Source organism: Cercospora kikuchii (genome assembly GCF_019650295.1).
Source record: "Cercospora kikuchii DNA, contig_00009, whole genome shotgun sequence".
NCBI lineage: Eukaryota > Fungi > Ascomycota > Dothideomycetes > Mycosphaerellales > Mycosphaerellaceae > Cercospora > Cercospora kikuchii.
In genome coordinates, this window is record NW_025408590.1 from 946244 (window position 1) to 959945 (window position 13702).

The 13702-nt window shown below is 53.6% G+C and overlaps 4 protein-coding genes across 4 annotated transcripts; 2 read left to right on the forward strand and 2 right to left on the reverse strand.

The window, feature by feature from the left end:
• Positions 1-531: 531 nt before the first annotated feature.
• CKM354_001248800 (uncharacterized protein) lies at positions 532-1506 on the reverse strand (the record flags this gene model as incomplete). Its single annotated transcript, XM_044808010.1, has 1 exon — positions 532-1506. The coding sequence occupies one exon, from the start codon at positions 1504-1506 to the stop codon at positions 532-534; it is 975 nt and encodes a 324-aa protein (XP_044663945.1).
• Positions 1507-3303: 1797 nt separating this feature from the next.
• Positions 3304-4110, reverse strand: CKM354_001248900 (uncharacterized protein; the record flags this gene model as incomplete). Its single annotated transcript, XM_044808011.1, has 1 exon — positions 3304-4110. One exon carries the CDS (start codon positions 4108-4110, stop codon positions 3304-3306), a length of 807 nt encoding a protein of 268 aa, XP_044663946.1.
• Positions 4111-4279: 169 nt separating this feature from the next.
• Positions 4280-5503, forward strand: CKM354_001249000 (uncharacterized protein; the record flags this gene model as incomplete). The annotated part of the gene is made up of 1 exon (XM_044808012.1): positions 4280-5503. One exon carries the CDS (start codon positions 4280-4282, stop codon positions 5501-5503), a length of 1224 nt encoding a protein of 407 aa, XP_044663947.1.
• Positions 5504-11912: 6409 nt separating this feature from the next.
• Positions 11913-13043, forward strand: CKM354_001249100 (uncharacterized protein; the record flags this gene model as incomplete). Its single annotated transcript, XM_044808013.1, has 1 exon — positions 11913-13043. One exon carries the CDS (start codon positions 11913-11915, stop codon positions 13041-13043), a length of 1131 nt encoding a protein of 376 aa, XP_044663948.1.
• Positions 13044-13702: the final 659 nt, after the last annotated feature.

Below are 13702 nucleotides of genomic sequence, written 5' to 3' on the forward strand. Positions count from 1 at the left end.
AGAACAGATTTTGGGGAGGAGCACAAGATGCACCTCAGGAAACGAATGTCTGAGACTCAACACACCGGTTTTTATTGCTCTCCAAGACATGCGTCAGCATCATAGCAAGTCCAATTCGTTGCAGGGACAAACGCGCTGATACAAACGACGGAGTGTTGTTTGTATGTTCTGGCGCTCGAGCCAGAGGCGTGCTGCCGAGACAATCCTAGCACGCAAACGCGAGACGCCTGTGAATATCGTGCAGGACCTTTTACACACGCGAAAGAGGCTGTCTCCTTCTCAGACCGGCATGCATCGTTCAGCGTTTGTCGCCTTCTCGTGGCTGGACACTGTGGTGTTTGACAGAATCAAAGGGAACGATGCCTTTGGAGAAAGGAGCCAAGACAGCATAACATATAACTGGAAGTTGTGGTGGGTCTGACCATGCATAATTCGGCAGTAGCTTTCTCGAGGAGCTTGAGAAGAAGGTAGGGAAGAGGCACCTCCACAAGTCCTGCATTGGTGTTCCAAGGACCACTCTATGCGCCTAGCCTACAACAAGATATCCACAAGCCACCTGAACCACCTCTGATCCTCCATTCTCAAAGCCGAAACAAGCCATGTCCCATCCAGAAGCGCAAGCCCATGCACAACCCACGGCAAAACCATGAGTACAAAATGACCAGTCCGCAAATCCACCAGCGTAGCCGGCTGCGTAGGATTCTTGATCGTGCTATCATAAGCCAGCAAGCTGAGACCGAAATGCGAAACCGGGAGTAACATGCGCTGAGTCGTTCCCACAATACCACAGCTCTCCCCAATTCGCGAAGTCGTCCACCAAGTCAAAGCCCAACTCAACGACCCTCCCAGAAGGTCCAGCGCTGCGCTGACAAAATCAAGGACGTAGTACATGTCCATTCCAGAACGTCCAATGGTCCGAGGAGTCGTCGGGAATGAGGTTGCTTCGTTTTGTAAGAGCATCCAGACGGCAGCGAAGAGCATTGCAAAACATTGGAATATTGACATGGACCAAACAGTGCTCGCGAACGCCATCTGAAAGCTCACAATCCTCGAGCGAAGCGACTGCTGCGATATTGGTTGTCGACAAAGTGGACAGTCCGCGATCCTCCTCTGCTTGACAACGTAATCTTCGATACATGTCCCGCACCAAATATGTCCGCAAGGCAAGGCGAGCGGAGTAAGTGCTTCCTCTGGATCGAGAAACTTGGCCTTGCAGATTGGACATTCCTCTTCAGGGTCGAGGCTGCTTTGCGATTTCAAATGGAGCTTTGAAGTGAATTTTTTGTCTGGCTCGAATCGCTTTCGAGCTCTCTCGGACTCGAGCGCACGGTAGAAGGCCCAAATGTGACTGACCAGTGGGATGAAGAAACAGAGATGACGGACTGAACCAAGAACACGGCAGATCAATGCCAGGCAGTCGTCAGTCTTCGTATTGCTTGCTGAGATCAGTGGGAAGTCGAGGAACATGGCCAGAAAGATGGCCACAATCGAAGCGTGTCCGAACATGTTGACAGTTGACCTTGGTAATAATCTTCGTGTTTGAGTTGATGCACTCAGATTGTGAGTGTTCGAGAGCTGCACATGATTTGACAATGGCTCGAGAAATATGTTCTTGTATCGGGTGCAGGTGCGATCATGATGAGTGGACGGAGCTTTTCTAAGTGGAAGAAGGTTAGAAAATCACATCTGGTAAGTGAATGCCTTTGTCAATTCACTCATATGCGCCGTGCACCACACGTAGACAATTTGGGAGACACCCATCATGTGGCGCAGAAGAGACGAAGTATATTCCTCGCTCGGTCGGTTCAACGCAGAGCAATCTCGTCGGACCGAAGCGATCGCTCTTCATTCAATGCACACCCTGCTTATCGCCCATAACTACACGATACGAATACCCCCAAGAGATGGATTGCCAGGTCGCTCCAAAATAAAGACAGTATCGTGCCGACTCCATTGCGCTGTATGCTCCAATCCTCATACCCCGAGCTTCGTTTCCATCAGCCTCTCGTCCAGCGCCCAATTTCCGAGTGAGAGTTGTGCTTCCGGAAATCCATTCAGAATGGTGCTTAGCGTGGTTGGCGCCCCAACGCCACTGATAGTCTTCGAGCGCGTGGAATGATTCTCGATGCATATGAAGTCATGCACACAAAAAACGCCCAAGCCAGCGAGAGCCCATCGGTCGCGAGACTTCTGGGGGTGGAGAACAGCTCAAAATGATGATCTCCGAGCGCATGCAAGAGGCGTATTGAGAAGCTTAGTGACACCAGGCCGCAGACAATGCTGCTAATCCCTAGACCCAGCCCAAGCGGGAAGAGAAAGAACTGGAGATCCAGGGGACAGAGGAACAAAGTCGCGTGTATGACAAATCCAGCGAAGGCAAACCGCGCCGCAGTAGGCAACTAAGCGTCGATACCGCCACTTGCTTGGTTGGATATGCAATTCCAGGTCCAGCATCCACTTGTGACAAAATAAAGGTATAGTCCAAGGCTGTTCAGACATATGCTTCCTGCAAGTCCAAAAATGTATGAGGAAATTGAGCTCAGCACCTGCAGGATGATTGAGTCTTCCGGTGGAAACCCGTTCCGATAGATACGGCATCCTTGACTGACCCTGATCTCTTCCATGTGGCTGTGTATGCAGCTTGTACACCAGATGTGTCCGCATGGTATCGCCTGTGGGAGGGCTGGATCGTTGGGAGAATCGCGAAACTTCATCCTGCAGACCGGACACCGTTCTCCATGCTTGAAGTAGTCCTCTGGGAGTCCTCGGAGGATCACATCGGGAGTGTGGTCGATGGGGTTCAGGCGCGGTTTTCGGCGTTGCCATAGGGTGGGGTGACTGAAACAGACCGGTATGAGCGCAAGACCTGCGGCAATGACATTGTGCACGAAGGACATGAGCTTCGCCATTGTGAGAGAGGAGTGCCGAAATCGTCGCGGATCGCTGTGTCTGGTGGCTCTGGGCCGAGCTGATGAATGGAGATTGAGTGATATGGAGAGATGTTGTGAGTGTTTGTGTTTGGGAGAAGCACAGAGTGGCCTGAAGTAGTGGCAAAGGTGCGCTGGCTCAAACAAAGATGCAGCGGCAGGTCCGACGCCGTGCCTGGAGAAGAAGGTGCAGCTCAAGTCGTGTGTATTCTGTTGCACCTGCCTTCGTCTCGACGTGTTCAGTTGTGCCATCTCCGAGGAAGGAGGCTGAGAGATCATCGCGCAGGCCCAAGGCTGCGCGTACTGTACATTTTTGCTCTATGACATGCTGGGCTCGGCTGGCGCGGTTTTGTTGCATTTTCCGCCACCAATCCCTTTATCGTGCATTCTTCCTCTCAGCAGCTGCTCTCTTCGCCCTCACTTCTGCTCTCCTCCTCTCACCACCATCAACCTTGTGTCCCCGCTTCTGCTCCCATAGACCCTCCTTGACCTTCAACACAGCCACTCCCTGGTAGCCCTTGAGATATTCGATTCCCGTGCCGCCGATCGTGTTCGCCCTCACAATCTTCGTTCCTTTCACTGGACTGACCTCTTTCCTGCCCACCTTCGGGGGAGGCGCTAACCGATCCATGATGCTCCTCTTCTCCTGACTCCCCTCACCTTCCAGCGCCTTCAGAGCCTGCGGCGGTGTATTTGAAATGACCTTTGCAACTCCCTCACTTCTCGACAAAGTCGCTGGCGTCACATACTTATCCTCCCCAGACTTGAACTGCTTGGGCACTTCTACTATCCTCAGCTCAGCAGCTACCGTGTCCCCGACCTTTGTCGCGTGCTTCACATCGCCGCCCATGCCGTAGATGCCTTGTCGAAAGCGTTCGCGCCACCAGAGGAGATATCTTCTTGCGCGTGCGGGTTCGAGGCCGGATTCTTTAAGTTGCTCGGAGGACAGTGTGAAGAGAGCTTCCCATGATGGAATTTTGGATTCGTGTTTGGACATGCCGCGGCCGATGAGGGTGAGAAAGGTGGACACGTCAGGAACGAATGGTGTCGGTTTGGGAATTTGAGGAGGTGGTTTGTTTAAGGCGTGTAGTGAGCGGCATTGCCTGCATGTTGTAGCTGGAGCTGAGGCCAATCGTAATGATGAAGGCAGCTGGAGGAGCGTGAGGGGCCGTTTGAGAGCCATGTTGATTGCGATGTTGGAGTAGATGTCGATGCGTGCTGTCGATGCTCATCGATGGAGGTATGCGGCGGCCGCGGGAATGGACTGCGAACCCCGAAGTAAAGCCGAACACCATATGAGGGACGACGCGACAGCTACGCTGCTTCGATAGACACGCGATCGCATCCTCACCATGGCCGCGCCGCGCAGTCTGAAGTCGCCGGCGCTCGACGTCCCTCCCGAACCACCTCTGAAGCGCCTCAAACTGACCGACACGGCCCCAACGAGCACACAGAACTCCACTCCAGGACCCGATTCTCCAACCTCTCCCTCAGCGACCGCAGATCTCGCCGAACAACTCGACGCAGAGCTGCGCAACAAATATGTAAAAGGCAAGAAGCTCGGCTCAGGTCAATACGCCGACGTCGTCTCCGCCCACGAACGCGACGACCCCACCAAACTCGTCGCAATCAAAAAGATCAAAGTTGGCGCCGAAGCCAAAGAATTCGGCATATCCTACGACTCCCTCCGCGAAATCAAATTCCTCCAAGAACTCGACCACCCCAACATCATCAAACTCCACGCCGTCTTCTCCACCAAAGGCCAAAATCTCAACCTCGTTCTCGAACAGCTCCCCCAAGGCGATCTGTTGAAGTTAATTCAAGATACAACGAATATCAGTTACACTCCTGCGGACATAAAGAGTTGGATGTTGATGCTGCAACGCGCGATACATTTCTGTCATGCGAATTTCATTTTGCATCGAGATATTAAACCGAACAACTTGTTGATTGCGAGTAATGGAGAGATCAAACTTGCGGATTTTGGTCTGGCGAGGAGTTTTGCGGATCCGTATCAGAATATGACGAGTCAGACGATTACGATTTGGTACCGTCCGCCCGAGCTGTTCTATCAGGCGAAGCATTATGGCGGGGCGGTGGATATTTGGAGTTGTGGGTGTGTCTTTGCAGAGTTGATTGCGAGAGATGTGTTATTTCGCGCGTGGCCAGAGAGTGAGTTGGGGATGGTGAAGTTGATTTCGGAGAAGGTGGGGACGCCTACGGAGCAGAATTGGCCCGGGGTTACTTCTTTGCCGGGGTATATTACGCCTGAGCCTGTGATTCCTGTGAAGCCGAGGAGTTATTGGGAGGCGACTTTCAGGGCTATTGGTGAAGTGGGAGTGGATTTGCTCATTGGGATGCTGCTGTTGGATCCGAGGAAGAGGTTGAGTGCAGAGGGCGTATTGAAGCATCCGTTTTGGACGAGTGATCCTCGACCGAGCAAATTGGAGGACCTACCTCGTAAGGGTGGCGGTGTCGAGCAGATGGGCGAAGACCTGAAGAGAAGAGGCGGCGAGCTGCCGGTGAAGGAAGAAGGCAGAGACCGAGGAGACAAGGTTGCAAGGAAGCTGTTCTAGGACCGCGACTTTGGACGAGTGTACGAACGTGACGATGATACGATGTAAAACGACAGGACTTGGACACAGGAATCAGTCCCTGTAAGATAGATGAGTGATTCTGGCCTTGCGTGCATACTTTCCAGCCATGACTCCGAGGACGTTCAGGCACCGGGCAGTACCACGATCGATGGCTCATGGCGTGAAGGCCGCCAAGGATAGCAACTGCATAGTAAGAACAAAGAGATCAACATGTCACATGTTGTCTGACCTGATGTAGCCATTTCCGGTACCGCGTGCCTTTGTCTGTAAAGTCCAGATGTTTGTGGCTGCCTTTCGAATGTAGAGTTGACTCCAACCTGGCACCTTCGCTTTCCGTCCCTCGAAGAAAAACAAGCAACCGCATCCAATGCTCTTGAAGACATACTAACGCAGACGAGAAATGCGTTCTCCTGTGGGGACATGGAGCATTGCTCAGCTCCGTTGAACACATCGAAGCCAACCTGCAGTGCCTGGACATAGCAGAAAACCTGGATCTCCAGCCGCGAGACTGAATCGCTTTCAATGCATTCGGAAGTGCTACAGTGAGCAGGCGTGCTCTCCTGGTCACACTCACATCAAGTAATCTTTCTGCGAAGAAGAGGTCGGCCGTTACTTATCTGGAGCAATGGAAAGAATTGTGACCTGAACTCTCCAAGCGCGACTCTAAGAAGTCGCTTGTTGTCATGCAACCGTGCTTTGAAAGCCGAGGGTCCGCTTGAGCTTCTACTTGCCGGAGCGAGTTGGGCTTGCTATCGAGACTCACCTGGACAGAAAATGGCAGTTCACTGCAATGCAGGATAGAAGATACTGTAGGGAGGTTGCAGTCCTGGCTCTTGTATGGCATGCTGGCTTCACACCCGGAGCACGCAGACTGGTGTCTCGATCATGGGCCCGCATCTCACGATTCTAGAGCCGGTCTTCCGGATACTGACGCAATATCTTCCTTTTCTCTTTCCGACCTTCATCGGGCTTCTAATCATGTCCAGCTGTTGGTACGCCTATCGAGCGTCCGGCATCAGTGCCGACGTAGGATTCTGAGGCCAGGCGCGGATACTGACGCGGACCAAGAACGGTGTTGCTGGCGAGCAGGAAGCAGCGTAGATGAGCGTGCATGCTATCACGAAGCTGGATGCTCGAACGAAAGTGTTTGTCGGGAAGAATAATGGTTCGGACGAGTGCTGCCATTGTACCGGATCGAAGAGTTGAGCTCGTGAGCGAGAGCGCGCATGCTGGCGCTACAATCCACGTCAGTCGCAATCACAGCTGGCAGAATAGTGAGCTGCGTGCTACGGAAGAGCTGGCGCGATCGACAGACAAGAAGTCCCTCCGGCCAGGTCCATTTCGTTGCTCTCAGTGGTGACGTCTTACGACAGAGTGGCGAAGCATGAAGGACGGCCGCTCAGTACTAGCAGAACGCTTCGCCGCAAGACCAACCAGCGACGTCACTGAGCGAACGAAAGCCAGAGAGCTCGAAAAAGCCATTGGCGTGACGCGGTACTGTTGTCGGTGGCCGATGTGTTGTTCGATTCCTCCAATGTCTGGCGGAAGACACAGGCTTCCATCACCCTCGAAGCCATGAGCGACGGGCCTGCGAACGGCGGTCTCTTGACTGTTATAGGGGACCATGCAATTACCTCAAGGTTCTTCGGCGTGACCGTCAAGCTACGTGTTGCCGGCGCAGGTGTCGAAGAAGAGTGTGTCCAATCCGATGCGGCTATCCTAGGTCATCCTGGAGTCGAGTACCGACCCTCCTTTTCGTGTTAGGCGATTGTCTTTCGCTCTTCCTCTTCGTCATTCATGCTGCGCTCAAATAGCTGCAGCATAGCGATGCAAGGACACTACCGAAGACCGCCGCTGCATAGTGGGAAGCCCATCTCAAGATTCGCACAGTGTCCATCCTGCGCCTAGCATTGAGCTTTGCGCTTTGGACGCTCCTCTCGCGAGTTGGTACTCAATCACTAGACCGATCAGTAACAGAGCTTACAGACCGAAAGTTGTTCATGCGACCGGAAGAGGACTCAACAAATCCATCAGCTCAGCGTTGCGCTGGTGCTCTGCGCTCTTTCTCTGTCCACAGAGCGTCGATTCTGCGCACATCAGTATAGTATATGGCCTGTTTCCTCCTTCCAGAATCCAACCATTTCCCACATGAAGATGATGCGCTGACGTACCGCGCCGAACCCCGTCGTCGATCTGCTTTGACCCTGCGCCTATCCACTTATGAGTCGGCTGGTATCGGCTCGTGTTTGACAAGGCGGGAGTGAGCAGACGATAAATCGACCGTTGTTGCGGTATGCAGGCCTTCCAGTATCTTTGCAAGCCCGTTCGTTGTGGCCATCGATCAACGGCCGTGTCAACGGAGCAACACCAAGCTCTTCGCCCTCGGCGACGCCGGTCCCATAGGTATTCTCCATATCCTGGCCGTGTCGATGCTGCCCTAGCAGCAGTATACGTCCTGCACTTCCATTTCCCCGCCAGCTATGGTAAGCTCGATCCCGTCAATCGGAGCGCCGGTCAATAAACGGCCACCTTCTTCGGCTAGCGTTGTGTGTTTGGATCGATCGATGTTCGTCCGTCATTTCTCGTGTATTCGGGTCCAGCAAGGCCACCGTGAGCAGGACGGTCTGCGCTCAGACGGTCTCTTTCTCGAACGCGATGCGCTCACATCGGTTCATGGGTGAGGCGGTGAATTTATGTGGGCTGCGGTTACAATGCTGGGCGGATGAGGGAAGATGTTGAATCGATCAGCGTGGAGCGGGCGAAGGATACGATCCCTCTTCGTGGACAGTGATGACACCGGATCGGTTTTGGGTCACGGGAGCAGAATGGTTTGCGGTCGTGCAGTCTCTTCGCCATTTACGTTGCGCTCGAAGCGTTTCGGGGTGGACACTGCGAAGCCTGTGATGGCGTCAAGGCTGTACCGCCGGACGAATGTTAGGATGAGCTGTATCAGTCAGGTCTGCAACGGGTGAAGAAGGCGATTTCTTCTGCTGGAATGTCGTGCGCCTGGTTGGACGAAGGGCAGATCTGATGTTGCACCACTGGCCGGATGCTGGAGCGTGGTAAATCAGTCGGAAAAGGATTGGCGAAGGAGGCAATCTCATCTGAATCGCCGTGCGCCTGGACAAGTCGATGGCGAAGCTGGCAAGACGCTATCCGCTGTTGTCTCATCTCGCTGGAAAGCGGTTACGCTCGCGGCGTTCTGCGCCAAGATCAACAACATGGCGCATGGTGAAGCAGTTTGCGTGACGCTGGTGGAGGACGCAAGTCCCTCTTCATGAACCATCATGTGCTCGAGAAGTGATCAGGGACAGGCGGGTCAAGACCGACGGGCACGCTGTTCTTTGACTGTTGGAAGCGTGGTCGATCAAGGTGAATGGATGCGCTGGCCAAGGGCGGCGCTGAGGAAGAGAATGAATTCTTTGCATAGATCATCGGCCGCTCGAGTAGCATCCTTCAACGCTGAGAGCCGCAAAAGACCTAGTCGAGCTGTTGCTTGACTCTCTGCTGTGGTCCCCGTGGTGCTCTGCTCAACAAACGCGCTGCACAAGCAACCTCCCGGGCACCAAAATAGTTACTCGATTCTCATCGCCGGTCGCTCCAGTAGCGCTTGACAGCGGAGGCTGCAAAGCAAAACGACGTGCTGGCGCTCAACAGTCAACATTGAGGCAGACCACGCCGGACTACATGAAAGGGGCTCGAGCCTGCGCCATCGGACGACCCAATGACAACGGTACGTTTTCCACCAAGCAGCGCGCGCGGGTCTTGATCAATAGGGCGACAACCACAACAGAAACGAACAAACGGTTTGGACTACCAAAGCAGGGCGCAACACGATGGGCCATGGCAGACACGCCTCGGCCGGCGCTGGCAACAGACACAATTCCTTCTTCGTGAACCAGCGCACGCACGAATCGATCAGAGCGGCGAACACAACAATCGCAACGGACAGATGGGGTTTGAATCGACAGACCATGATGGAACACGACGAACCCAATACGCGCGCGATCCTCAACGATGCGATACCTTCTCCCTCAATCGGATTCACGCTCGAAACGATGCGACATTCTCTCCTTTCGTCGATCCACGCTCGAAACGACGGTGACAAAATGGCTACGGTGGTTCAAAATACGGATGGTCTGCAGACGGGATGCATGGGGTATGCTAGACTACGATGTAGGATGATACAAAGGCGGAGCTGATGGATGAGATGATTCCTCTACATTCATCGCTGCGCGCTCAACGTCGAATGGGTAGGGAATGGTTATAAGACTGCGCGAATGGTTCTCGGACTTGAGGGAAACGATGAGACATGAACAATCGATCCGGGTGGCGTTCACAACGATGTGGACAATTCTTCCTCGAACCAGCGCGCCCGAATCGAACAGGACCCGAGGTTGTTATGGGCATGGAAGCGTTGCTCTTCGAGCCTAGGGGCATGAAAACAGGCGGTGGATATGCTGTGGTGGAGGATGGCAAGGAAGTCAGAACTTCTTTCTTCAGCGAGCACGCTCGATCCAGCGGACACGGCAGCTGGTCGCGGACACGAGCATGTCGTTGTGGGACAACGACTGCGAGGAACGGCATGGTAGACCTATTAGGGGTGGCGCTTACGATTGACACCGGCTTACTTGCGCGCACGCGCTTGGGACAATCAGGATAGGGATAGTTTGTGGAGACGGATAGGTGTCGAATCAGCAGAATCATGGTGAGCAAAGGCGCGTCATTTGGATATAGGGCTGGGAAGGGGTACACAAATGGTCGATCACGCAATTATCAGCATGACGGATGGAGCACGGTGGATGTCTTGAGAGCGAAGCTTCAAAGTAAGCTGCGTCTTTCCCGTCCAGCGAGCGCACCTGATTACAACAGTGGTTCAGGTCATTGGTGTACGTTGTTGTTGGACTGCCGTGGGCGGAACAGGCGGTGGTGAATGAAACTGGGCCAACGGCGGGTGCATGTAAGACCTTCCTGCTCGGATAAGCGCGCTTGAACCGATCTAATACAGGGAGTGGTCATGGACACAGGGACACACCGAGTGCTGCCGGTCAGTCAGCACCGCAATCATGGCTCATGAGTCGAACGGCGGCCGGCCTGGCAGGGAAGGCGCCTTTGTGCTTGGTCGAGCGCGCGCTCGAATTGTTTGGTCTAAATGCGATATGAAGCGTACGCAAGCCGTCGTTTGGACAAGTTGTCGCGCGATGGACTATAGAGATCTAGATAGAAGCTGGAGTAGCACGGCCTTCTGCCATCGATGGTTCATGAGTGCACCATTGACCACGGCTGCGTTGGCGATGGAGTACACGAGCGGCTCTTGAGCCATGGATGACACTGTAGATCACGGTGAATCGTTAAGATGCGGAGCTGCCATTGAAGCTATGCTTCCGTGAGGAGTTTTCAGTAGTTTCTGACCATGGAAAACTGGAATAGAGGTCGAAACGATCGATCAAGCTGCAGACAATGAGGCGTATAGAAAGACATGTTGGTGTGCTGCCCTCGAGGGGCCCTTATTGCCTCGAACAACTGTCCCAAGACAAAGGTGAAAAGTCAAAAGGCTCTCATTTGGAGCAAATCAGGCATCAGGGCAATGATTGTTGCGTTTCACTTGTTGGCTTCGATTGCTTCCGCTGCAGCTGACCGTTGCACACACAGCATAAAAACCCCTTCGCTCGTCACCACTTTCTCTCCATCAACACCAACACCATTCGCACTCCTTGACCGTGTCAAAGCACTTCTTCGACGCATCAACACACTTCTTGAGCATATCGACGCTTCTTTAGCGCACCGACGCATTTGTCACCGCACACACCGCGCAATCCCCCCGTCACTGGTCACCACTTCCTTTACCTCAACACCGACAACACCCGCACCTCTTGACCGAGTAAAAGCACGTCTTCACCGCATCCACATACTGTTTCTGCGCATCGACGCTTTTTCAGCGCACCAACGCAGTTTCCCACCGCACGAACAGCGAAGCCCCCCGTCGCCGGTCATCACTTCGTTTGCATCAACACGAACACCTTCCGCACTTCCTGATCGCATCAACGCTCTTCTTCAGCACATACAAACATCGCTACAGGGCATCGACACAGTTCCTCCGCGTACGCACACCATCAATCCGCCTTCATCGATTGCCGCTTCCCTTCCATCAACATCAACGCCACTCAGTGGTCTTCGCCGGCCTCAACGCATCAACGCACTTGTTGAGCGCACTAAAGCTGTTCTTCACGGTACGCGCAGTGCAACCTCCCCTTTATCGATCACGGCTTACTTTTCATCGTTAGCGATACCATACGGAAATCTTCACCGTCTTCGCCGCATCAAAACGTAGCACTCGTCCATTCACAACAACAAGCGCTCTCCTACACCTCAACAGACGATCGAAACCATGGCACAAAAGCAACCACTCGTCAACACTATGAAGGGTTACGAACGCGATTTCGCCGCCCCTGCTCCGCTCGCATCGAAGAGCGAGGCAGAAGCCCTGCTCGCCCGTAACCGGGAGCTCGTCGACGACACCCTGTGGCTGGTGTCTGAGTACTATTTGACCGTCGAGCTACTCGACTATCAACGCAAGGTCACTAACAACAACGACTTGACCATCAGAGAAGTCGACGAGGGCATCAAGAAGGCGTTGAGGAGATGCGCTCGCCTCAGCGGCATCGACGAGAACAAAGACGTTGGCCGATTCCGCTACGAGTCCTGCAAGCGACGCATCGCCAACCTCGAGGCGAGACTCGTCGATGAGCCTGATCTGGAGCAATACGGCCTCAACGATCTCAAGGCCATGGTCCGTCAGCTCCGCTACCACGACGAAGACGAAGAGGGTCGCAAGCGAGTCACCTTCTTTGATAGAGACGAGATTCACACCCTCCCACCAGTCTCCGACGATCCAGAAGACAACCCCGAGCTCGATCAAAGCAACCCGGACTTCGATCCTGAGCTTTCCGCTGCCTCGGCCGCTTCACTGACTACGACCGCTGCTCCAAAGCCTACGCGTAGATACAATCGCCGTGGCGCTGCTCCTCGTCCAAACCCCGATATGCCCAAGCCTGCTGTCAAAGCACGCTACGGCACCCAAGCCGCTCAGATCGCTGAGCGCACCCGTCGCTTCGAGGAGTGGGCTCCTCGCGTCTCGTACTTCGGCAATCGAACCGAGCAGTCTCGCCTGTGGGTTGGCTTCCGCATTGCTCGCCGCAACCTCCGCAACGACGAGCGCAATCGTCTGCGCAAGGAGATACCAAGACTGGAGGAAGAGCTGGCAAAATGTCGCAAGGACTTGGTGGAGATGAAGGAGGCAGACGAGGAGGAGGAGAGACTGTATGGCGATAGGATGAGACAGGGTCAGCAAGAACAGGACCGTCTCGATGCCTGGGACAAGTTCCTCAATCTGGAGAGTGACGTGGAGCCAGAGCTAGACGAGTATGGATACTTGCTGGCTTCTGCTGAGGGAGGAGAGGAGGGTGGTGCTGGGGAGGGCGAAGGAGAGGGCGAGGTGGAGATGGGAGGAGTGGAGTAGAGGGTGGAGGAGGATTCGGGGGGGTGGGAGGATATCCTCCATACGTTCACACGATGCCTAAGGCGTCAAAATAGGCTTCGCTTTTTGCGTAGATACTGCATACAAATCTCTTCTCTCTGACTTCATTTTCTCATTTGTGGCATTCGATCGTCATACGACTCGTGATAGGGATAATGCATTATTCCAGAGACTGCAATCTTGATGCAATTCTGAGCCATTTCTGACTTCAGCTTCTTATTTGTGGCATTCCGTCGTCATATGCCTCGCATTAGAGACGTTGCATTATTCCAGAGATTGTATCTTTGATGCCATTTTGAGCCTGTCACTCTGCTTTCATACCCGCGTTCATGTTATTTGGTCGTCAAATGCATCGTGATAGTGACAGTGCGTTATTCCAGAGACTGGAATTGTGATCCAATTTTGAGCCATCACTCTGCTTTGATGTTCGTATTCGTGGCGTTCAATGGTCATAGACCTCGCGGTAGAGACACTGCATCTTCCCAGAGATTGTAGTTTTGATGCCATTTCGAGCTATTACTCTGCTTCCACATCAGTATTCGTAGCATGCAATTGTCAGAAGCCTTCCGACAGTAATCACGAATTATTTGAGAGACTGCAGTTTTGAGCCTATTACTCTGCTTCCATATCTGTATTCGTGG